Below are 25,233 nucleotides of genomic sequence, written 5' to 3'. Positions count from 1 at the left end.
AGCTTGAGTCATGACTCACCCATCACCAATTCAAATCTAGTTCTTTTGTTTTGTCTACTATACAGAATTGCCTCTCTTTCCTTCAGAGCACTCATTTTCACTAGTTGTTATGGATTCATAGACTAATTTGACTGCTGCTTTATCTTTCCCATTGGTCCATATGTTTTAGGAGGTCTGGCTAGGTTATTTTGCAGGGTGTCCCCAGGCCCATGCCTGGTACACAGTAGGTATCTGATAGCTATCTGCTCTGTGAACATAAAAGTTATTGAGGCTATAAAAACTTCATTCTAATTAGAATACATTGTAGAAGGCCTGGATACCAAACTAAAGGAATTTAGATATTTTTATAGGCTGCAGGGATCCACTGAAGTTTCTTGAGAAAGGGAGATATGTGACCTCTGTTTAGGAGCTCTGTGGAAGTGGAGGTGGAGAAGCCATGAGGGAGGTCATGGCGGAGTCCCAACAAGGGACTCCAGAGGGGCAGCGGCCGTGTGGGGAAGCCGATGTTGGACCCCACTCTGCCCCCACAGGCCAGCCTGACAGTGACCTCACAATCACCCTGCAGACCTCCCACTCCCGGGAGGCCAACATCCCAGCTGTCAGCCTACCTCTGCCTCTTCCATCCACCACCTAAAGGCCACACCCTGCCAACTGAGGTGCTCCAGGCCAGCTACCAGAAACAGAGGGATCGACAAAGCAAGAGTGAGCCACCTTCCTGAACCCAGCACACAGCCAGGACTCCTAAATGATGGAGAAATCAGAGCACCTAAAGAATGCAATGCCCACAGAGAGGAAGTCCACGTGGAGAACAGCAGAGGAGAGGAGGATGTCAGACCTCACGCGGGTGCTGGAGTGGCTGGAGCGGAGGCAGGGGAAGAAAAAGCAAGTGTACGATCTCCAGGTATGGACTGTCCCAGCAAAGCAGCAAGGCAGCTAAACTCAAGGCTATTCCAATAGGGGAGAGATTGAACTTGACTCCCAGAAAATAGAAGGCAGGAGGAGCTTTAAGCAAGGGAGTGAACTAGTAGAAAAATCCTGTGGGGGAGACAGGGGAAGATGTCCATGTGGTTAGGCCAGCTGTGTTGGCCACTTGTCGCTCAAGTTATTAGACTCCTACCTTCCCACAGAGACTGGGAGGATGGGGTGCTCTCTTTCCTGATGATTACATTTCATCATTTTTTTAAGGTTTTATTTATTTATTTGACAGAGAGAGAGAGGGAGAGAGCAAGAGAGCACAAGCAGGGGATGATGCAGAGGGAGAGGGAGAAACAGATTCCCCGCTAAGCAGAGAGCCCGATCTGGAGCTCAATCCCAGGACCCCAAGATCATGACCCGAGCTGAACACAGATGCTTAACCGACTGAGCCACCCAGGCACCCCACATTTCTTCTTTTTTTTTTTTAAAAGATTTTACTTATTTATATGAGAGAGAAAGAGCATGAACAGGGGAAAGAGAGAGGGAGAATCAGACTCCCCACTGAGCAGAGAGCCCGACATGGGGCTTGATCCAAGGACTCCCAAGATCATGACCTGAGTGGAAAGCAGATGCTTAACCCTTAACCAACGGAGCCATCCAGGTGTCCTCTGATGATTACATTTCAAAGGGATGGCTTCCAGGTCCTTGAGAAGAACATTCCTGGATTATAAAGCTGGCAAGAGGCTAGGAAAAGACTTACATCTCAAAGGGGCAGAAAAAGAACTTACAAGTGCCAGTTTGTAAAGGAAGAGAAAAGAGCAGTCATGGCCCTAGAGACAGGAAGGAGCCTATCAGGAGTTTAATCAAGGTTAGGGGAGCATTAAGGCTGTCTCGGTCAGTGTTCCAGAAGAGTTTAGGGCCAATAGCTTCTAAGATCTTGGTGGTGGCAGAATGGGTCCTCCCCACTGTCCCCAGACACTTAAGTCCTGATGATGGCTCCAGGGTCAAAGGGCATTCGGTCTCCACTGACACTATCCCACTGGGACTCCCACTAACAAACCTCTTTTCTACCCTGTATCACAACTAGTTCTCATCCACGGGTCTTAATCCTTTGGGGCTGCCATAATAGAATACCATAGATTGGGTGGCTTATCAACAGCACAAACTAACTTCTTCCAGTTTTAGAGAATGGGAAGCCCAAGGTCAAGGTGCTGGCAGATTTGGTGTCTGATGAGGGCCCAACTCCTTCTTCACAGATGGCCACCTTCTTGCTGTGTCCTCACAGGAAGGAAGAGAGGGAAAACCTCTCTGTGGTCTCTTTTATAAGGTCACTAATCCCATTCTAGAGGGTTCCACCCTCATGATCTAATCACCTCCCAAGGCTCCCTTCCTAATGCCATCACATGGCAAGTTAGACTTTCACCATAGGAATTGGGGTGGGGGGAGGTCACAGACACTCAGTCTATAGCACTGCCCTTCCCTCTTTCTCCAGGAACTATGGCAATGAGTTTTGCATCAGTTTCCCCCAGAAATCCCCCAGGTCCATCATCTATTGGAAAATCAAGCTGTGTTCTTAGAAAGTGGTCTCCTCTGTAGAAGATGCTGCCTGATCTTGAATTCCCCAGCCCCCAGAGAAGAAGGGGTGGAAAATGGCATTACTAATGACAGTGCTAACGTTTATTTAGCATTTACTGTGTGCCAGGCCCTGAGCTCAGCATCGCACGTGCGTTATCTTGCCAACTGCTCCCCGCAGGGCTACAAGGGAGACACAATTCTTACCCACCCCAGCTCACGGGAGGTAATAAAGAAGCTGAGGGCCAGAGAAGACATGTGCCTGCGCTTACCGAATTAATGAAGGGCCAAGCCAGGACTCCAAGTCAGACTTACCCTGTTCTCAAGCTCATGGGCTTTGTCAGGTCAAATCCCCGTAGTCACTTCCATTTTCTCAGCTCCAACCACTGTGGTGCCCCCGCGTCTTTCCAAAACCTCCCTTCTGTGTATATGCTTACTTATTTATACTTATTTATATTCAGAAAGATCTGAATGCCCGTTCCATCAAACTTACTAAATCACATCCTGATAAACATATTTTACATTCAGGTGCTGATGATTTATGGATAGGCTACCTCCTGCCCCCATTTCAACTGCTGGGTCGCTCAGAACTCACTATCACTCACAGAAATTTACATCCACTTCTATGATTAACAGGCATTTCTTCTCATGAAAATCATATTCTAATAATGTTTTCACAGCCTTACCTTTAATGTGGCATTTGCTGGAAATAATTTTGATTCAGGAAGGGAACAAATTTTAAATTGAAAATACAATGAAGAGACACCTGGGTGGCTCGGTCAGTTAAGCATCTGCCTTGGGCTCAGGGCCCTGGGATCGAGCAGGGTATCCGGCTCCCTGCTCAGCAGGAGGTCTGCTTCTCCCTCCCACTTCTCCTGCAGTCTTGTGCTCCCTCTCCCTCTCTCAAAAAAAGTAAATTTTTTAAATCTTTTTAAAAAATAGAAAATACAATGCAATCTTCAAGCATCATTATCCTTCCCAGAGGCACCTGGGTTTTGAAAGAAACTCCTGTGATTCCAGGGAATGTCTCAGACAGCACAGGCTGGGGGGGCGGGGGTCCTTTAATGTACACAGTTGGAGAGGTGCTGTCTGTGGCCTGCTCTCCCTTCTCCTGGCATCTGCACAGGGATTCATTAATTTCTCAGAATAACCCTAGGAGTTAAATCCTCCTCTTCCCTCCATCTCTGGAGGAGGAAACCAAGCCACGGTTGCTCAGCCACCAAGCAATGGAGCAGGATCCCCACCAGGCGTCTGACCTGGAGACCAGTTCCGGCTGCTGTGTCTCCACAATGACCACAAGTAGAGACCCAGTCCATTCAGCTTTCCTTGAGGAGCTCAGGCATCCCCAACCCTCATAGATGGGCCTGGAGGTCCATCTGCAGGCCCCTCCCCGCTGGACCCTGGAACTCCCTAATGAATGCGTCCTCCCTGCCTGCCTGGTAGGAGTAGAAAGCCAGGCAGGCACACAAGAAAGTCCACATATGCCCCGAGGAGCCCCCGAGAAAAGAGAGAGGCAGGATGAATTGTGATGATAGACAGGATGGGGAGGGCTTGGGAGAGGAGGGAGCCCTGGGGACAGAGGGAGGGTCCTGGCTGGACTCTGAGACATGGTGGCCTTCCTGTGGTTTCAGACTGGAGGCCTCGGCAGGGAAGTCACAGCTGCACAGGCTGTTTGGGGGCCAGAAGGAATCCCTACCAGGTTGGGGAGAGGGGCCCTTGTATAAAGGGTAATAGGGAGCTAGGGGTGGGTTCTGAGATTGGGAGGGACAGTCAGACCTGAAGTTTTTAAGTTTTTAAGGCAGTGTGACATTACACCAGGGTGTGTCTGGAGCAGAAGGACAATTGTGGGAGTGGGGACAGAAGTGCCACCATGGAGGCCAAATCTGGAGGTGGGAGGGGGCAGCCCGCTCACCAGCGTGCCGTCCCTCTGTGGGGACAGAGGGTGGCCTCTGCCCACCAGACAATCACAGGGCAATCCTCTCTGTCTTCAAGCAGAAACCCAAGGGGGTAACTGCCCCTAAAACAAATGGGAAGGAAGGAAAGAAAGACCTAAACATCCTGAAACAGCAGAAAGGGAACCGCCAGATGGCGTTTCTCAAGCAGGTAACACAGGCTTCCCACGCTGAGAGGGGTCCCCGCTCTGCTCCTGCACAGAGCCTGGTTGCATTTTTTTTAATTTAAGGCTCTAAACCCCACCCCTGCCCCACACGAACCCTGAAATGAATCACCTGCCCCTTTCACCCCTCCATCCCTCACGCCACACACTGCCCCACCCAATGGAGACGGGTCCTGTGGTAGAGGGTCCTTCTTCCCAGGTGCCTGTCTTCCTCCTCTCAGCAGGCACTTCCCCGCCATGAGAACCCCCGGGGCCTCCCTGTCCCCTGAGGGCTGCGGCTACCCCTCATGACCTCCCTCTGAGACAGGTAGGACCAAAAGTGAGGAGTGGATGAGCAGGCACCATCCTGCCCTCCCTGCCCCCCTCACCGGCCCCAGGGCCTAGAGCTGCCTCTCCTTTGGCCCCTTTGCCTGCTTTCCAGCAAACCCTTGAAATCACTCATTTTGGGGGTGGAGGAGGCCATGCCGAGACCTGTTCCTTGTGATTTAACTTCTTTCCCACACCCCTCCAAGTCCCGAAGGCAAAGCACCAAGAAGGACGGGGACCCCACCATGCACGGAAAGATCTATGGCAGCGTGGACCCAAAGGGAAAACGCCTTAGCATGATTCCCAGCAGCTACACCAAGGATGGCCCCAGGAAATCCGGTAAGGGAAGCATCTTGGTCCTGGGGTGCCAGGTCGTCCTCCCGTCCTCCCTAATCGCCCGCCTCTCAGAGGGACAGGACGCTCACAGCGTTCCCAGAGCAGCAGTACCCACGTCAGCCCGGCAGCTGTGGGCCTTGGCGGAGCCCCACGTGACTCTTCAGGGCTCTCAGCACAAGCTGGGTGTGACCCGGATGGCAAGCAGGTGGATGTCTAGGCACCGCCCCCACTGGGGCAGGGGTCCTCTTCTCAGGTGCAGCAGCATGTGCCCCGCCCCCCCATGCCGTTCCTAAAGCTGGTGACAGCAACCTCATGAGCTCCAAGTTGTCTAATTAGGTACTGTGACAATGTCAGGGTAGTGCACAAGGTACCACACCGGCTGGCCCGAAACCTGCCATGTGTGGCTCACACCCAAGAAGAGGTACGCTAAGTTATGCCCCATCTCCAGTTCCCAGGGCTGTCCAGGGTTCGAACCTTGGGTCCACCACTCTGTAGTGAACTCAGAGTTGTGTGAACAGGAGTGGGTCCGCCGCTCCATCTCTGGGGCTTGGTTTTCACATCTATAAAATGGGACAATGGCATGACTTGCCTCCCAGTCCAGTTTCATGAAAGGAGGCATATAAAGCATGCACCCCAATACAGACTAGGTACTCCATAAATGGTGGCAAATAACTATTTCTAAGGAAAAAAAATGCTGAAATGCTCAAGTGGTCTGGACCATTGTGTTGGAAAAACTGTTGCTTTTATTGTGCCCGGCTTCTTGGAGAGGAGGTGTGTGGTTGGAGAAAGATGGAAGGGATTCCAATTAGCCCAAAGGAGGAATGGGCAAAGCTTTCCAGCAGGAGCTGCCAGTTCTCCTGCACCAAAGTGCTCCCATTGTGCCCAGCAAAACGTCCTTTCTCCCCTTCTCATTTGATACACTCAAGCCGTTGAAACCAGACTGCGCTCACTTGCCTGTCAGATTTAAATATGATTGGTCTAAATGCCATGCAGGATCCTGGACTGAATCCTAGAACAACACTTCAGTGGGGAAACCGGAGAAATCCAAAAAAGCTGTTATGTGCCCATGTTAATTTCTGAGTTTTGATGAATGTGCCCCGCTTGTGTAAGATGAAACTTACCCCTCAGGGAACTTACCCACTGAGGGAAACTGAGCAAGCAGTGCCCAGGGGCTCTCTATACCATCTTGCCAAACCTTCAGCAAATCTAAAATTACTCCAAAATAAAAAGTTTATAGATAGATATAGATGTGGGTACAGACACAGATATAGATAGATAGATTGACTGACATATGACTTATGGGAGACCCTACATCTTTCCCAAATTTTCTGTGATTCCCGGTGCGAGTCTGGCTCTGAAGTCCAAGTTCCGCTGAACCCCTGAGCATCTGCAGATCTTGATTCCAGTGGTTGCTCCCTGCTGCCTGCTCCCTGCCACTGTACACAGACACAGAATACAGCTCTGTTTCCTTCATTTGCCCCCAAGCCTCTCACATGAAGCCTTTGTGTGTAAACAGACTTCACCGAAGGTTTGGGGCAATGAAGGGAAAGAACTTCATGGCAGGATTCTACAGAAAACAAAAAACAGAATTATGAAACTCCCTTAAGGGTTCTCCCAAATCTTTTGTCCCCTGCCACCAGGAGATGGTCCCTGAATGCATTTGCCTACAGGGGGTCCCCTCCAGCTGTTTTGCTCACCCATGCACTGGCGGGAGAGTGAGCCCAGCCACCACCCAGGTCCCAAGGTTTAAGGAGGTGCTCACTCTCCGGTTCTGACTCTGCACTTGCATGAGCCCGAGAGTGAACACCTGCTTAAATTTTGTCCCTCCCGCCTTGGCTGGTCTCACCCTGGTCCTGGGCCTACCTAGCTCCCACTTCTTCCTCTCTCTTTCCTCTCCCCTCTCCTCCATCCTCTGCTGTCCTCACCCCCACAGTTCCCACTGGCTTGTTACCTGGAAGGGTCACTCACTTTCCTTTGTTTCCCTGTGTTAGTCCACACTCAAAAGGAATCTATCAAGATACTTTCCTAAACAAAGGCCGTTCCTTCCCTAAGAGAAACTCACATACCAGCTGATTAAATAATCCTTTTCATGACACTGCACAAAAATGCCAGCAGGACAGTGGAACAGTTCTTTGGTTTTCTGCATTGCCCGCTTCCCCCCAAGACAAATGCACCCTGTTCAAAGAAGGGACTTTTTCCTACCTGATGTAATACAATAAATGGCCACTGGGGGGCAGCAGGTGCTCAGAGGCTCCCAGGAACCACCAGGGCATCCAAGTGTGGCCTCCAGGAACTGGGTCAGGGCTGAATCTGAGCAGGGCAAAGAAGCTTCCTGTGCAGGCCAGCAAGAGGCCTACCATGAGTGGGCAGGATCTGGTTTTGGAGTCAAGTTCCAGACAAAGCAGCTCCTGGGAAGGGCACGGGGCCAGTTAAGGGCTGGGGCAGGAGTCCCAAGTGGAGGTACACAGGGATCGAGGAAGGGTATTCTAGAGCAGGACTTCTGGTTCTGGCCTCCCCAGCCCCACTCAGTATCCTGAATCATCGCTGTCCTGGTTTCCCTAGCAGCAGAGTGAGCTCTTTGCTCTCCTGACATTACATTTCTGTGATCCAGGGAGCAAGGGTCCGCGGAATGACCATCATCAGACGCAACACTGCATGTGACCACTGAGTCTGTACAGAAACAACAGCTTCTACTCGCCCACATTTGTAATGTTGTGGTGGCCACAGGATCAAAATCTCTCAAACACGGTGTGCCCCTCACCCCCCCCACCCCCGAGGGATAGATCACTGTCTCCAGCTCCAGAGCCCCAAAGCCAATAGAAAACAGCAGTGACCACCCCAATGCGAACCATAGTGCTTTTCAGAGCTGATTATTTCATATTTGTCTCCTCTCCTCATTTTCACAGAAGCCCCCATTCACTCCTCTCACCAGCTAAAATGTCACGTCCATCCTGCCACTGACTACCACCTTGCCATCAGCCTCTGCCCCACCACGCTGTGCACCATGGGCCACTCCCCTCTGCCCACCACTTCTCCTCCCTTGAATTCCCGGAGGACAGCCTTTTCCGTTTCCCCTTCCTCTTTCACCACTCCCCCAGCCCCTGTCGGAGGACCACCAAGTTGGTTCTGGATCTGTAAAAGGTCACTCCAGCTTTGGGCCAGTAAAAGACCCTGGGAAAGCAATTGGAACATGTTTCCAAAGTAAATCTTGGCAGAGTCTGAGCTGCTAGACTAGAAGGGGGCATTCTTTTGACTTTCTCTCCCCTGGCACCTATGCCCAGAGCTTTCTGTAGGTGCCAGTGCAGAAAAACATCCTTAATATGGCGATCTGGAGGGCGATGATAACCCTCTGTTTCCATAAGTACAGACTAAGCCCCGGGAGACCCAAACACAGCCCTCTAGAAATCAAACTTGCTTGTTCAGCCACAGACTCGGGAATATGTGTCATTTTTGCCCAGCCTTTTTCTGGGCACCAGCAACCTAGGTTCACATTTTATTGGATCCCCCAACTACTTAGCCCTGGTGTCTTGGGCGCATGACTTAATCTCTCTGGTCCTCAGCTTTCTCATTTTGTTAAATGGACAGGATATGCTTGTGAGACTCTAGTGCCCCCCCCCCCGCCACAGAAAGCTCCTTGAACACTGCTGGACACCTAAGTCACTCACTACCTCTAAGTTCACGTGTTTAATTATCATTACCATTTATATGACTACTCTTCTTTCCTACATGAGACCTACCTTGACCCAGACAGTGCTCAGATATCTCAGAAAAGGCTATGGTTCTTTCTCCAAGGGACTTCCCATTTGTGTTAATGAGGACACACAGCTCATGATTCTTCTGGAACAGAACACCAGTTTCCACTATGCATAAATAGGGACTCCTCAGGCCCCCTGGCCAGGGACCTGCTGTCAATCCAGAATGCCAGACTGGGGCTAGAGAGTCCCAATACAGCCCCTAATTGATATGAGACCTTGGGCAAATCACAGCGTCTTCCCAGGAGGCTGTTCCTCCATTTACATAACTGTGGGGGATCTAGACTCATTCCCCCCAGACATATCCCAGTAAAATTCCTGAACTTTATTGATGAAATCTTGCAGGCTTACAGGAAGAATGCTTTACTTACAAAGGGGGAAAAATGCTCTAGGTGAGAGCAGAGGCACCAAACTAGTTAAACTAGTTTAAACTAATTGGTTTAAATTAATTGGTTCAAAAATCAGCATCTAGACAGACTGAAAATCAGGTTTACGGGGGGGGGGGGCAGGGGGGAGAGTCAAGATGGCAGAGGAGTAGCAGACTGAGATGACATCAGGTAGCAGGAGATCAGCTAGATAGTTATCAAACCATTCCGAACACCTACAAACCCAACAGGAGATTGAAGAGAAGAAGAGCAGCAATTCTAGAAACAGAAAATTGACCACTTTCTGAAAGGTAGGAAGTATGGAGAAGTGAATCCAAAGAGACAGGAAGATAGACAGTGGGGGGAGGTGCCAGCTCCCGGCAAGCAGCAGAGCAACAGAGCACAAAATCTGAACTTTTAGAAGTCATGCTCCACCTAGGGACATCGCTCCAGAGGCCAAGCAGGGGTGGAGCCCACATGGGAACAGCATGGTCTCAGGTCCCACAGGGTCACAGAAGGATCAAGGGTGTCTGAGTGTAACAGAGCTTGCAGGTATTAGAGCGGGGAAGCCAGCTACAGAGATGGAGTGGAGGAGTGAGCTCTCAACTCGGGGTTACCTTAAACTATGATCCGTGGCACAGTCGGACCACTGCTCTTTGAGCAGGGACTCCACAAGTGGCAGATCCAGGGAGACTCACCTTCCTCCTCTGGAGGCAGGAATCTACCTTGGGCTTGGAGACTTCAAGTGGGGCTTGAGTCATGTGCCAGAGACAGAAACACTTGGTCACAAGCCGGGTGAGCTCGGAGCACAGCTGGAGACCAGGGAGATGGGAGGGATTGAGTGCTTTTCTCCGAGGGTGAACTGAGGAGTGGGGCCCCAAGCTCTCAGCAACTCCGGCCTGGAGACTGGGAAGCTGCCATTTTCATTCCCGTCCTCCAGAGCTCAATGGAAGAGCTCAATGGAAAGTGTTCAGGGAACAAAAGCTCCAGAGAGGGAACCCGAGCAGATGACAGCCCGGCCCCTGGCAAGAGTGGTGCTATTCCACCTCCAGCAAAGACACTTGAGAATCACTACAACAGGCCCCTCCCCCAGAAGATCAGCAAGATCCAGCCAAGACCAAGCTCACTGATCAAGGAGAACACTGAACTCCAGAGCTAAGGGAAAGCAGCACATAGAATTCGTGGCTTTTTTCCAATGATCCTTTAGTCTTTCAAACTTAAGTTTTTTTAATTTTATTTTTTTCTTATTCTAATTTTTTAAACTTTTCCTCTTTCCTCTTTTAACGTTTTTTAACTACTTTATCTTAACAATACCTTTCTTTAAAAAAAATCTTTTAAAATCTTTTTAAAACTTCATTATTATAGTCACATTTTATCTTTCATTGTATCTAACTTTATTTTTTGTATACATATAAGGTTTTTTCCTCTAAAATATTTTGGGATACAATTTCTTCTAATAGATCAAAATATACCCTAAATCTAGCACAGGGCTTTGTTCTAGTCTCCAGCCTGAGCAAATTCTCTCCACTTTCTTTTTCTTTCTTTTTCCAACCAACTTATCTTATCCATTCCTTTTTTAGAATTTTTAAAAATTTTTCATCTTTACAGTCATATTCCATCCCTTCATTGTGTTTACCCTTATTTTTGTATATATGTTTTTCTTTCTTTAAAATTTTGGGAGGTAGTTTCTTCTAACAGACCAAAATACCCCCAAAATCAAGAGGGTGGCTCTGTTCTATTCACCAGTCTAATGTGTGTATATATATATATTTTTTTAATTTTTTATTTTTTTAAATTTCATTTTACCCCCATTCTTCTCCCCCTGATTTGGCATCTCTTCTGATTTGGTTAGCATCCATTTTTCTCATGTCTTTGCCACCCTTCTCGTATTTTATTCCCTCATTAATATATTCTTCTCTGGATAAAATGACAAGGCTGGAAAAACTCACCAAAACAAAACAAAACAAACAAACAAACAAAAAAGGCAGTACCAAAGGCTAGGGACCTAATCAATACAGACATTAATAATATGTCAGATCTATACTTCAGAATGATGATTCTTAAGGAGCTAGCTGGGCTTGAAAAAGGCGTGGAAGATATTAGAGGAAACCCTGTCTGGAGAAATAAAAGCCCTTTCTGGAGAAATATAAGAACTAAAATCTAACCAAGCTGAAATCAAGGAAGCTATTAATGAGATGCAATTAAAAAAAATGGAGGCTCTTACCACTAGGATAAATGAGGCAGAAGAGAAAACCAGTGATATAGAAGACCAAATGATGGAGAATAAAGAAGCTCAGCAAAAGAGAGACAAATAACTACTGGATCACGAGGGGAGAATTCGAGAGATAAGTGAAACTATAAGATGAAACAATATTAGAATAATTGGGATTCCAGAAGAAGAAGAAAGAGAGAGGGGAGCAGAAGGTATATTGGAGCAAATTACAGTAGAGAATTTCCCTAATATGGCAAAGGGAACAAGCATCAAAATCCAAGAGGCACAGAGAACCCCCCTCAAAATCAATAGAAATAGGTCCACACCCTGTCATCTAATAGTAAAACTTACAAGTCTTAGTGACAAAGAGAAAATGCTAAAAGCAGCTCTGGACAAGAAGTCTCTAACATACAATGGTAAAAATATTAGATTGGCAGCAGACTTATCCACAGAGACCTGGCAGGCCAGAAAGAATGGGCATGATATATTCACAGCCCTAAATGAGAAAAACATGCAGCCAAGAATACCATATTCAGCTAGGCTATCATGAAAATAGAAGGAGAGGGGCACATGGGTGGCTCAGTGGGTTAAAGCCTCTGCCTTCAGCTCAGGTCATGATCCTGGAATCCTGGGATTGAGCCCCACATTGGGCTCTCTGCTCAGTGGGGAGTCTGCTTCCCCCTCTCTCTCTGCCTGCCTCTCTGCCTACTTGTGATCTCTGCCAAATAAATAAAATCTTTAAAAAAAAAGAAAGAAAGAAAGAAAGAAAGAAAGAAAGAAAGAAAGAAAGAAAATATAAGGAGAAATAAAGCTTCCAGGACAAACAAAAACTAAAAGAATTTGCAAACACCCAACCAGACCTATGGGAAATATTGAAAGGGGTCCTCTAAGCAAAGAGAGAGCCTAAAAGTAGTAGACTAAAAAGGACCAGAGACAATATACAGTAACAGTCACCTTACAGGCAATACAATGGCACAAAATTCATATCTTTCAGTAGTTACCCTGAATGTAAATGGGCTAAATGCCCCCAATCAAATGACATAGGATATCATAATAGATAAAAAAAACAAAACCCATCAATCTACTATCTACAAGAAACTCATTTTAGACACAAAGACACCTCCAGATTTAAAGTGAGGGGTTGGAAAACAATTTACCATGCTAATGGACATCAAAAGAAAGCTGGGGTGGCAATCCTTATATCAGATCAATTAGATTTTAAGCCAAAGACTATAATAAGAGATGAGGAAGGACACTATATCATACTCAAAGGGTCTGTCCAACATGAAGATCTAACAATTTTAAATATCTATGCCCCTAACATGGGAACAGCCAACTATATAAACCAATTAATAGAAACAGATTAACAATACAATAATAGTAGGGGACTTTAACACCCCTATCACTGAAATGGACAGATCATCCAAGCAAAAGATCAACAAGGAAATAAAGGCCTTAAATGACACACTGGACAAGATAGACATCACAGATACATTCAGAACATTCCATCCCAAAGCAACAGAATACACATTCTTCTCTAGTGCACGTGGAACATTCTCCAGAATAGATCACATCCTGGGTCACAAATCATGTCTCAACCAATACCAAAAGATTGGGATCAATCCCTGCATATTTTCAGACCATAATGCTCTGAAGCTAGAGCTCAATCACAAGAGGAGAGTTGGAAAGAACCCAAATACATGGAGGCTAAAGAGCATCCTACTAAGAATGAATGGGTCAACCAGGAAATTAAAGAAGAATTGAAAAAATTCACAGAAACAAATGATAATGAAAACACAATGCTTCAAAATCTGTGGGACACAGCAAAAAGAGTCCTTTCCAAAAGCAGAGGAAAGTATATAGTGATACAATCCTTTCTCAATAAACAAGAAAGTTCTCAAGTACACAACCTAACCCTACACCTAAAGGAGCTGGAGAAAGAACACCAAAGAAAGCCTAAACCCAGCAGGAGAAGAGAAATAATAAAGATCAGAGCAGAAATCAATGAAATAGAAACCAAAAGAACAACAGAATAAATCAACAAAACTAGGAGCTGGTTCTTTGAAAGAATTAATAAGATTGATAAACCCCTGACCACACTTATCAAAAAGAAAAGAGAAAGGACCCAAATAAATAAAATCATGAATGAAAGAGGAGAGATCACAACCAACACCAAAGAAATACAAACAATTATAAGAACATATTATGAACAACTATACGCCAGCAAATTTGACAATCTGGAAGAAATGGATGTATTCCTAGAAACGTTTAAACTACCAAAACTGAACCAGGAAGAAATAGAAAACATGAACAGACTCATAACCAGTAAGGAAATTGAAGCAGTCATCAAAAATCTCCCAACAAACAAGAGCCCAGGGCCAGACAGCTTCCCAAGGGAATTCTACCAAACATTAAAAGAAGAATTAACACCTATTCTCCTGAAACTGTTCCAAAAAATAGAAATGGAAGGAAAACTTCCAAACTCATTTTATGAGGCCAGCATTACCTTGATCCCAAAACCAGACAAAGACCCCATCAAAAAAGAGAATTGCAGACCAATATCCTTGATGAACACAGATGTGAAAATTCTCACCAAAATACTAGCCAATAGGATCCAAAAGTACATTAAAAGGATTATTCACCATGACCAACTGGGATTTATTCCAGGGCTGCAAGTTTGGTTCAACATCCACAAATCAATCAATGTGATACAATACATTAATAAAAGAAAGAACAAAAACCATATGATACATTCAGCATCAAAAGATGCTGAAAAAGCATTTGGCAAAGTACAGCATCCTTTCTTCATCAAAATCTTCCCAGTGTAGGTATAGAGGGTACATACCTCAATATCATCAAAGCCATCTATGAAAAATCCACAGTAAATATCATTCTCAATGAGGGAAAACTGAGAACTTTTCCGCTAAGGTTAGGAACATGGCAGCGATGTCCACTATCACCACTGCTATTCAACATAGTACTAGAAGTCCTAGCCTCAGCATCAGACAACAAAAAGAAATTAATGTGGAAAATTATGTGGTAAACCTAAAAGACTCCGCTCCAAATCTGCTAGAACTTGTACAGGAATTCAGTAAAGTGTCAGGACATAAAATCAATGCACAGAAGTCTGTTGTATTTCTATACACCAACAACAAAACAGAAGAAAGAGAAATTAAGGAGTTGATCCCATTTACATTTGCACCCAAAATCATAAGACAACTAGGAATAAACCTAACTAAAGAGGCAAAGAATCTGTACTCAGAAAACTATAAAGTACTCATGAAAGAAACTGAGGAAGACAAAAAGAAATGGAAAAATGTTCCATGCTCATGGATTAGAAGAGCAAATATTGTGAAAATGTCTATGCTACCTAAAGCATTCTACATGTTTAATGCAATCCCTATCAAAATACCATCCATTTTTTTCAAAGAAATGGAACAAATAATCCTAAAATTTATATGGAACCAGAAAAGACCTCGAATAGACAGAGGAATGTTGAGGGACTCCTGGGTGGCTCAGTGGGTTAAAGCCTCTGCCTTCCGCTCAGGTCATGATCTCAGGGTCCTGGGATCGAGCCCTGCATCGGGCTCTCTGCCCAGGGAGGAGAATGCTTCCTCCTCTCTCTCTCTGCCTTCCTCTCTGCCTACTGTGATCTCTGTCTGTCAAATAAATAAATAAATAAAAACCTTAAAAAAAAAAAAAAAAAGACAGAGGAATGTTGAGAAAGAAAGCCAAAGTTGGTATCATCACAATTCCAGACTTCAAGCTCTATTACAAAGCTGTCATCATCAAGACAGTATGGTACTGGCACAAAAACAAACACATACATCAATGGAACAGAATAGACAGCCCAGAAGTAGACCCTCAAATCTATGGTCAACTAATCTTTGACAAAGCAGGAAAGAATGTCCAATGGAAAAAAGACAGCCTCTTTAACAAATGGTGTTGGGAAAATTGAACAGCCACATGCAGAAAAATGAAACTGGACCATTTCCTTACACCACACACAAAAATAGACTCCAAATGGATCAAAGACCTCAATGTGAGGGAGGAATCCATCAAAATCCTTGAGGGGAACACAGGCAGCAACCTCTTCAACCTCAGCCACAGCAACTTCTTCCTAGAAGCTTCGCCAAAGGCAAGGGAAGCAGGGACAAAAATGAACTATTGGGACTTCATCAAGATCAAAAGCTTTTGCACAGCAAAGGAAACAGTCAACAAAACCAAAAGACCACTGACAGAATGGGAGAAGATATTTGCAAATGACATAACAGATAAAGGGCTAATATCCAAAATCTATAAAGAACTTAGCAAACTCAACCCCCAAAGAACAATTAATCCAATCAAGAAATGGGCAGAGGACATGAACAGACATTTCTGCAAAGAAGGCGTCCAGATGGCCAGGAGACACATGAAAAAGTGCTCCACATCACTCGGCAACAGGGAAGTAAAAATCAAAACCACAATGAGATATCATCTCACACCAGTCAGAATGGCTAAAATTAACAAGTCAGGAAACTATAGATGCTGGCAAGGATGCAGAGGAAAGGGGAACCCTTCTACACTGTTGGTGGGAATGCAAGCTGGTGCAGCCACTCTGGAAAACAGCATGGAGGTTCCTCAGAAAGTTGAAGATAGAGCTACCCTATGACCCAGCAATTGCACTACTGGGTATTTACCCTAAAGATACAAATGTAGTGATCCAAAGGGGCACATGCACCCGAATGTTTACAGCAGTAATGTCCACAATAGCCAAACTATTGAAAGAAACTAAATGTCCATCAACAGATGAATGGATAAAGAAGATGTCATATATCTATATATCTATATATAAAAATATATATAGATATACATACAATACTATGTAACCATCAAAAGAAATGAAATCTTGCCATTTGCAATGACATGGATGGAACTAGAGGGTATCATGCTGAGCAAAATAAGTCAATCAGAGAAAGACAATTATCACATGATCTCCCTGATATGAGGAATTTGAGAGGCAAAGTTGGGGGTTTGGGGGTTAGGGTAGGAAAAATGAAACAAGATGGGATCAAGAGGGAGACAAACCATAAGAGATTCTCAATCTCACAAAACAAACTGAGGTTTGCCAGGGGTAGAGGGGTATGGAGAGGGTGGTTGGGTTATGGACATTGGGGAGGGTGTGTGATATGGTGAGTGCTGTAAATGTGTAAGCCTGATGATTTACAGACCTGTACCCCTGGGGCAAATAATACATTACATGTTAATTTTAAAAAGTTAGCCATTAAAAAAAAATCAGGTTTAATATAGAAAGATTGAAAACAAAAGGATGACCAAGAGGAAGCATGAAATGCAAACAGACTAGGTGGAATTAAGGCTAAAGGAAACATGTAGGGTAAAAGAAGGATATTTTTAAATGTTAAAGAGAATAAATAATCATAAGCCTGCACATACCAAAAATATAGTAGCTAAATAGAGAATTACTGAGAACTGCAAAAAGAACCTAATAAAACACAGTTATAGTGGGAGGTTTTAATATACCTCCTTTAGAATTAAAGAGACATAACTTCATATTTGAATAAAGAATGCATTTTTATGTGGCTAAAGAATATCCACAAATCTCATCTACTTATTCACTGCTGAGAAAACATTAACTTCCAAAAAGTTAAGATTTTAGGGCAACCTACATTATCCTAAAGCAATAATTAGAAATAAAATTTAAATTAAAAGATATTCCCAACTTAACAGTCAGAAATTAAGAAATGCACTCCTAAAATACCCTATATCAGAGAGGAAAAAAAAAAAACCTCATGAAAATAACCCTGTTTCTTACCTATGGGAACAAAGGCAAAATCTATCCTCAGAAGAAAATTTATAGTAACAACTAAAATTAGTAATTCTTGTCTTTATAATGCAAAAAAAGAGAAAATGAATACTTTAACAATTTATTATTTGTAATACTTTAAGAGAAATGATTGATATGAAAAAGAGAGCTTTCATACATTAAATTCCAGCTGAAATTAATGAAACGCAAGATAAAAACTAGTTAAAAGGCTACATCCTAAATCCAAAGCTAGCTTTTTGAAAAAGCAAGTCATGAATAGTATGAACTCCTCATGACCATTGTTAAGAATTCTTGAGTAAAGAGGCCCCTGGCTGGCTCAGTCAGTTAAGCTTCTGACTCTTGATTTCAGCATGAGTCATGATCTCAGGGTCATGAGATCAAGCCCTGAGTCAGGCTCCATGCTCAGCAGAGAGTCTACTTGAGATTCTCTCCCTCTCCCTCCCCCTTACCCCTCCCCTCGTTCATGCTTAAATAAATAAATAAATAAAATCTTAAAAAAAAAAAAGAAGAGCAAAAATGTACAAGATTTGGTATGAGAAAGAATACATAAGCAAAGATGGGAAATACATTAACTGAGCTATTATAGAATACTAGAAGCACTTCTCTCTGATGTATTTGAAAACCTAGAAGAAATAGATCATTTCCTATCATACAATAAATTATTAAAATTGACATCATAAGCTTGAAGAGAGCAATTTCTGAAGTAAAAATTGAAAGCAGTTGACACTTTCTCACTGAACAAGTCACCAGGTCAAAAGGCTTCAAACCAGGTTCTATCTATCTTTTCAAGAATGAATAATCCCAATGTCACTTCAACTATTCCAGACCTATAAAACACAGACACTTCTGTATTAATCCAACAAGGCATCAGAACCACAGTATTCAAATATTTGCAAGAAAGTAATATAGATGCAAAAGAATATATTAAAAATTTTAGCCAATAAATCAAATGTATGAAAATATATTGATGTATGAAATTAATAACATCCCATGACAAAATGGGGCTTCTTTTTTTCCTTTTTTTGAGAGGATGAAATTTATTTATTTATTTTCTTTTGAGACTTTATTTAAACTCAAGTTAGTTCATACATAGTATAGTATGAGTTTCGGGGAAGGATTTAATGACAAATAAGATTTCTTACAGCAGGTTAGGAATGGTTAGGTTATCACTATGAGAACATCTAAGAACATAATTTATTCCATCAATAAAGTAAAGGAAAAATCATATGAGCATGTCAGTAAATGACAGAAAAGCAAAAAGTAGAATCAAGCAATTATTACTAATAAAAATTCAATGTAAATTAAGAATTAAGCTCCTAATATTATAAAACATACCAAAAATAGTGGCAAGTATCATTCTAAATTATGAAATGTTTATTATTTTAATTAAAATCAGGAAGAAAATGAGGCATGACTGCTATCCTCATTATTGACATTGTGTTAGAAAGTTTGTCAAATGCAGTATGTCAAGAAGAGTACATAATTTTTCTAAATGTTAGGAGGAAGATATTTTCATTTTTCCCCTGATATGATTATATATCTATAAAACTCAAGAAATTCTAACTAGAAAAATATACATTGTAACACAATAGTCTTTTTTCTATATTTAAATGGAAATGGGAAGAAAACATACCATTCTCATCAGTAAAAATCTATAAAATACTTAGTGGTACATTTAGCAAGAAGAAAAAATTAAGTTCTCCAAGCACTAGCCCTCACAGTATTTAATTCAGTACCAACTCCATATTTGGATAACATCAGACACTCACCATTTCATTTCATATATTTGTGTCTTTGTGCATGCTGTTCCTCCTGCCTGTACATGTTGTTCCTTCTGCCTTCACATGCTGTTTCTCCTGCTGCACACGCTGTTCCTCACACCGACACATGCTATTCTTCCTGCCTGCATACGCTGTTCTTACACCCACATATGCTGTTCCTCCTACCTACATATACTGCTCCTCACACCCACACATGCTGTTCCTCCTGCTGCACATGCTGTTCCTCATATGAACACATGCTATTCCTTCTACCTGCACATGGTGTTCCTCCTACCTGCACATGCTGTTCCTTCTGCTGCATATTCTGTTCCTCACACCCACACATGCTGTTCCTCCTGTCTGTACCTGCTGTTCCTCCTGTTGCACATGCTGTTCCTCCTGCTGCACATTCTGTTCCTCATATGAACACATGCTATTCCTCCTACCTGCACATACTGTTCCTTCTGCTGCATATTCTGTTCCTCACACCCACACATGCTGTTTCTCCTGCTGCACATGCTGTTCCTCACACTCGCACATGCTGTTCCTCCTGCCTGCACATGCTGTTCCTCATATGAACACATGCTATTCCTCCTACCTGCACATGCTGTTCTTCCTGCTGCATATTCTGTTCCTCACACCCACACATGCTGCTCCTCCTGTCTGTACCTGCTGTTCCTCCTGCTTGCACATGCTGTTCCTCCTGCCTGGACATGCTGTTCCTCACACCTGTACATGCCATTCCTCATGCCTGGACATGCTGTCCCTCGTACCTGCACATGCTGTTCATCCTGCCGGCAATACTTTTCTCCCCTTTAATCCAATAAATTGTTTTTCCTTTAGAAACCTCATCTCAACCAACCAACCAAACAAACAAAAAACCGTCTCAGAGTTGATCTTTGCTAGCTTCCCCGATCTCCTCCAAGCAGAGGCTCCCTTCAGGTGAGGAAGGAGAGAAGAGAAGATGGAGAGAAGGGGGTGAAGACAGGAGGGAAAGGGAGAGAGCCGAGGAGGCAGCGAGAAAGGGGAGAAGTCAAGATGAGCAAGAATTAAGCCCATGTGGAGAAGAGGCTGCAAAGCCTTGAAGAGACCTCCTACCTCAGACTGTCTGGCAGGCCTCCCCCACTTCCTGCCCATCCTGTCTCTCCCCTCCAGCAGATCTAACTCCCCGCTGATATCTGTCCAATCGCAGACCTCGACATCAAGGATGCAATCGCCCTGGAGTCCATTCAGCGGTCCCTGCCGTACCACCGCCAGAGCGTCCTGGACCCCCTGCTGCAGGAAACGCCGGTCTTCGGTCGGAGGTCGACCCTCCTGAGAGACTGGGTACTAAGCAGGTCCACCGATATCTCCTACGAGCGCAAGCTGAAGAGCCTCATGGAGAAGGGCACCGAGCCCAAGGCGGAACTGGTGAGGATGCTGAAGCCAGAGGAGGTGCTGAGCTGCCGGTGAGCCGCCCTGGTGGGCGGGGCAGGGGCAGGGCGCGGGCGGGGAGAGGCTTTGGTCATCTCCTTCTGCCGCAGACGCCTGGGCTGAGCCTGGGCCAGGGAAGGGCAGCGGCGATGGGCAGGACTGGGCTCTGTCTTTGTGTCCTGAGGGGCGTTCCGGGGCTGAAGCCACTGGGTTTGCCGGCAGCCTCGCCCGCTAGTGGACGAGCTCTGGGATGGGCACAACATTTGGGTACCACGTGTTTGGACGCTGGCACCACCCTTCCAATATTTCCATACGTTTCACAATAGAAACCATGACTATGATCCAAGAAGAAAGAATGCATTGTCTGTGCCTTTTTTTTTTTTTAAGATTTTATTTATTTATTTGACAGACAGAGATCACAAGTAGGCAGAGAGACAGGCAGAGAGAGAGGAGGAAGCAGGCTCCCCACTGAGCAGAGAGCCTGATGCGGGGCTCGATCCCAAGACCCTGGGATCATGACCTGAGCAGAAGGCAGAGGCTTTAACCCACTGAGCCACCCAGGCGCCCCATCTGTGGCCTATTTTTAACAGGAAATCCCCCTAAAAGCCTTCACACCTCGGTGTGGAGTTGCCTGTGGTCCTCGCCACCATCCCGGGTGGCCATCTGCTGCGCGTGTGGAGCTTAAAACTCCCGGAGGCACTATGAACAGAGTGTGAAGCCGTTTAGTATTTACTATCCCTATCAGAGGTCTTCCTTCTCACGTGTTCTCTGTCTTCTTTATCAAGACCTGCTGATTTCCATCCCCAAATTCAAGGACCCCTCCCAACCCCGGTGCTAGCCTTTACTATAAAGAGGTGAAGGACAGGGCTCAGAAACTTCAGTAGAGGAGGAAACAGACAACAGACTATTTTGGGTGTCCTTGTAGACAGAGCAGCAGTGAGCTCCTCCGCAGGTGTCGGATGGCCTCAGATGCCTGGCGTCTCGTGACCCCACTTACCAAGTCTGCTCTGCTCACTGACTGGCTGAGAGATGGGTGGGGGAATGGCAGCCCCCCCACCAGCCAAAGGGGGCTTCTTGTTTGACCTCTCCATGGATGGATGACTTTGACGATGGCTTTCAGTTTGACAGAGGGGTGCTCATGACTCTGGCCAGCCGACGGCCGACCTGGGCTTCATGGTGGGCAGACGAGAGATTTGGACAGGGCTCCTAACCTGCAAGGGCGGGGAGAGAATATTTGGAGAGATGGCATCCAACGAGCCATTAGAAAAACATCCAAGGAAAAGATGAAGTTGTCCAGAATGGGATCTTCGTGAGTGCTGATGTGTGCATGTGTGTGAGACCCTCCAGGGCCGGGCAGGGCAGAAGGGGAAGGAGCAGACTCTGCCTGGTGCTGTCAGAGAAAGGCAGTCCAGACATGAGGCTGGGAGTGCAGTGTCAGATGGCTGTAAAAACAGGTAAGGGGCACGTGGGTGGTTCAGTCAGTTAAGCCACTGACTTCGGCTCAGGTCATGATCCCAGGTTCCTGGGATCAAGCCCCGCATCAGGCTCCCTGCTCAGCAGAGAGCCTGATTCTCCCTCTGCCTCTGTCTGCCACTCTGCCTACTTGTGCTTGCTCTCTGTCAAATAAATAAATAAAATCTTAAAAAAAAAAAAAAAGGTAAGCAACAGGCAGATCTTGAAGGACAGGGAGACCATTCCCGATGGGTAGAAAACCCAGTTTATTTCAGTATGCAGCTCCTCCCCCATCGTCTGTAACAACCAACCAGCAGGTGGCCCGAGTAAGGGACCCACCCCCTTAGACTAAAGCAGGGAACAAGGTCAAAGCCACTGGTAGAATAAGGAGCTCGGAGGATATGACGGGCGATATACTCTCTAGACCACACAGTGTTGAAGGGATCAGTTCCACTCTCCAGTGTAAGTCAGAATTGTGGGGTTTTAGCTAAGATTTTAAATCACTGGCCCGTTTTTTTAATTGTTTCAGCATTATTAAAAAGAAAATACTCCCTTTTCCTACAACCTTACTCAGCTTTTATTGCCACTGTTCTGTATTTTCGCCCAGGCTTCAGCATCCCTGAGGTTACCCAGACATGTTAGTGATGGGGCGCTCTGACAGTTGCCTCCCTCCCCACGTGGCATCACATGTCACCTTCACCGTAGGACACCTGCTTCTACCCAGTGCCGTGTCAAAGCTGGCAGAAGCATCCTTGAGATGGATATCCCATTATTTGCTTAACCACTCCCCAGTTGATGGACTCTCCTCTTTTCCTGTTGTTGATGACCCCGAAATGAACGCTTTCATTTATATACCTTTTCATTCCATTGACTTCTCTTGGGATTAGTTAAGGCCTTAGTGGAGTTCCAGAGTCAACAATAATGAAGGAACTTTTGAGGGGGTGGAGGGACTTGCGGGGATGGGGATGGTGCCTGGCACATTTGTTGCCAAATTAATTTCCAAAAGAGCTCTACCAATAAAAACTCCCACCAATTCTATGGGGTGTCCCACTCTTCCGTAGGATCTCTGTCAGCTCCAGAAATGTCTGCAGAGCCAGCTCCCGGGAGAGCTCCCACAGTGCTTAAATCTGAGCTCTTTTCAATAAAGTTCGAAGCGACGGTGACTCCGAACTCCTCTCACCCCTCTGGCCCTGTCTTGCGCAGATACCTGAGGCTGTCCAAGAACAACATTCGGACCTTGCTGAAGCTATGCAAGGACGCGGGCATGAACGTGGACATCCACCCCCACATGGTCGAAGGAGAGATAGATGCGAAAAAGGTGTTCAACCAAAACCCCAGCGTGGCCCTCTAGGTCACCACAGGCTCCCTCTGCTGTTGGGCCCTCGGCCCCCAGACGACACCCTCCGGTATGCCAGGCCTAGGCCTTCAGACCTGGGGCGTCCCTTTTAGACAGTAGCCATCAGAAAACAAGGCTGAACTGCATGGGCCATAGTGCAAAGGTAGCGTTTGTCCTTGACCTGAGTTAGAACCAACGCCGGGGAAACTGCAGGTCGTCTCCCCACCAGAAGAAGATGCTGTAGAAAGGCTGTCTTAGAAAAGCAGGCTTAGATGTGAGAAATGGAGACCCAGGGTCCCCAGAGGGACATCAGGAGGGGCAAGGGGTGAGGGGCTGGTTGGTGGAGAGACACACACCTCAAGTCTTATGCACCACCCCACCCCTGCCCATGCAGGACTGTGGGGAGCTGAATGCCACACCTTCAAGGGACGGCTGGGTGTTTCCAGACCCTCACGGGGTGGGGGGCTGCTGTGGGAGCCTCACTTTTCAGACCCCAGGTGCTCCCACCGAGTCGGGTTGCAAGCTTCTCCTGGGCATTAGCAGAAACAGCAAAAGAGAGGGGAAAGGAGTACACAAGAGAGACGCTGCCCCACTCCAGACCCTAGGGCCCCCTGGGTGCTCTCCTGGGGTCCAGAGGGCTTTCCTGTGTGGACTCCACAAGCGCAAAGAGCCTCCAACTCAGCTTCCTGACGTTCTGACCAAATAAACCTACAGTGAGCCCCAAGATTCACAGCTAACATTGAGAAAGGAACATTCATCCGTATTTATCAGGAAGGCCACTGAAAAGCAACCCCAAGCCAGAGTCCCTTGGCAGACACCACCAACGGCAGCACACTATGCACAGTATTTTATAAACTCTGAAATGGCCTCGTGATTACATTTTCTAGCAGAAACACACACGTACACCAGGAACAGACTCACACAGGTATAGTCCCCTGGTTTATGGCAAAGGTGACACTGTGGTGCAGTGGGGGGAAAAGACAATCTTTTCAATAAATCAGGCTGGTCAATTAAATGTCCATATGGAAAAAAGTATCGACCCTCCGCCTCCCGCCATATGCAAAAATCTGTTCCAGATGGATGCAGTTTGTGAAAGCTTCCAGAAGAAACAGAGAAGACAATCTCCACGACCTTGGGGTGGGCCAAAAAAATTTAAACAACACAAAAAGCCTCAGGAATAAAAGAAAATATTAATAAATTTACCATAGTGAAAGCAGAACGTCTGCTCTTCAAAACATCAGTAAGAGAGCGAGAACGCAAGTGACCCCAGTGGGAGAAGATAGATCCTACAAAGGGCTCGTATGCAGATGACCTGTTTTCAATTCCTATAAATCAGTATGAAAAACGCAGGTAACTCAATCAAAAAATGGGCCAAAGTCTTGCATAGGCAGTTTGTGGAAGTGTTTAGCTAAATGACCAACAAACGTAAGAAGTTTCATTTAGTTTTCAGGAATGCAAATGGAAAGAAAAAAACAAGGCAGCACCACTAACATCCACCAGAACGGCGAAAAAGAGTGACAAGAGTTGCTTGGGTGGCTCAGTCGGTTAAGCATCTGCCTTCAGCTCAGATCATGATCCCAGGATCCTGGGATCGAGTCCCACATGGGACTCCCCACTCAGCGGGAGAGTCTGCTTCTCCCTCTCCTCCCCGCTCATGTGCGCTCTCTCACTCTCTCTGTCTCTCTCAAATAAATAAAGAAAATCTTTTAAAAAATAAAATAAAGAAAATTTAAAAAGTGATAATATCAATTATAATTGGAAATAGAGAGCCAGGAGAACACTCAACACGTGGTTGGGATGGGAGGTGGGCACGGCCAGCCTGGAAAGCTGACAGTATCTACAAAAGTTGCCCATACACCTGTGGGCCCAGTGTT

The 25,233-nt window shown here is 45.6% G+C and overlaps 1 protein-coding gene across 1 annotated transcript; it reads left to right on the top strand.

Annotated features, from left to right (window-relative positions):
• The first annotated feature begins 584 nt into the window (after nucleotides 1–584).
• CUNH16orf78 (chromosome unknown C16orf78 homolog) lies at nucleotides 585–23,508 on the top strand. Its single transcript, XM_032854638.1, has 5 exons — nucleotides 585–901; nucleotides 4,480–4,590; nucleotides 5,116–5,248; nucleotides 20,351–20,606; nucleotides 23,227–23,508. Exons 1-5 carry the CDS (start codon nucleotides 746–748, stop codon nucleotides 23,372–23,374), a joined length of 804 nt encoding a protein of 267 aa, XP_032710529.1. The 5' UTR covers nucleotides 585–745; the 3' UTR covers nucleotides 23,375–23,508.
• Nucleotides 23,509–25,233: the final 1,725 nt, after the last annotated feature.

The sequence above is a fragment of the Lontra canadensis genome, unplaced genomic scaffold (genome assembly GCF_010015895.1).
Source record: "Lontra canadensis isolate GAN:19392208 unplaced genomic scaffold, GSC_riverotter_1.0 scaffold8, whole genome shotgun sequence".
Classification (NCBI taxonomy): Eukaryota; Metazoa; Chordata; class Mammalia; order Carnivora; family Mustelidae; genus Lontra; species Lontra canadensis.
Note: the sequence above shows the minus strand (reverse complement) of the source record. Positions and strands in the feature narration are given on the sequence as shown.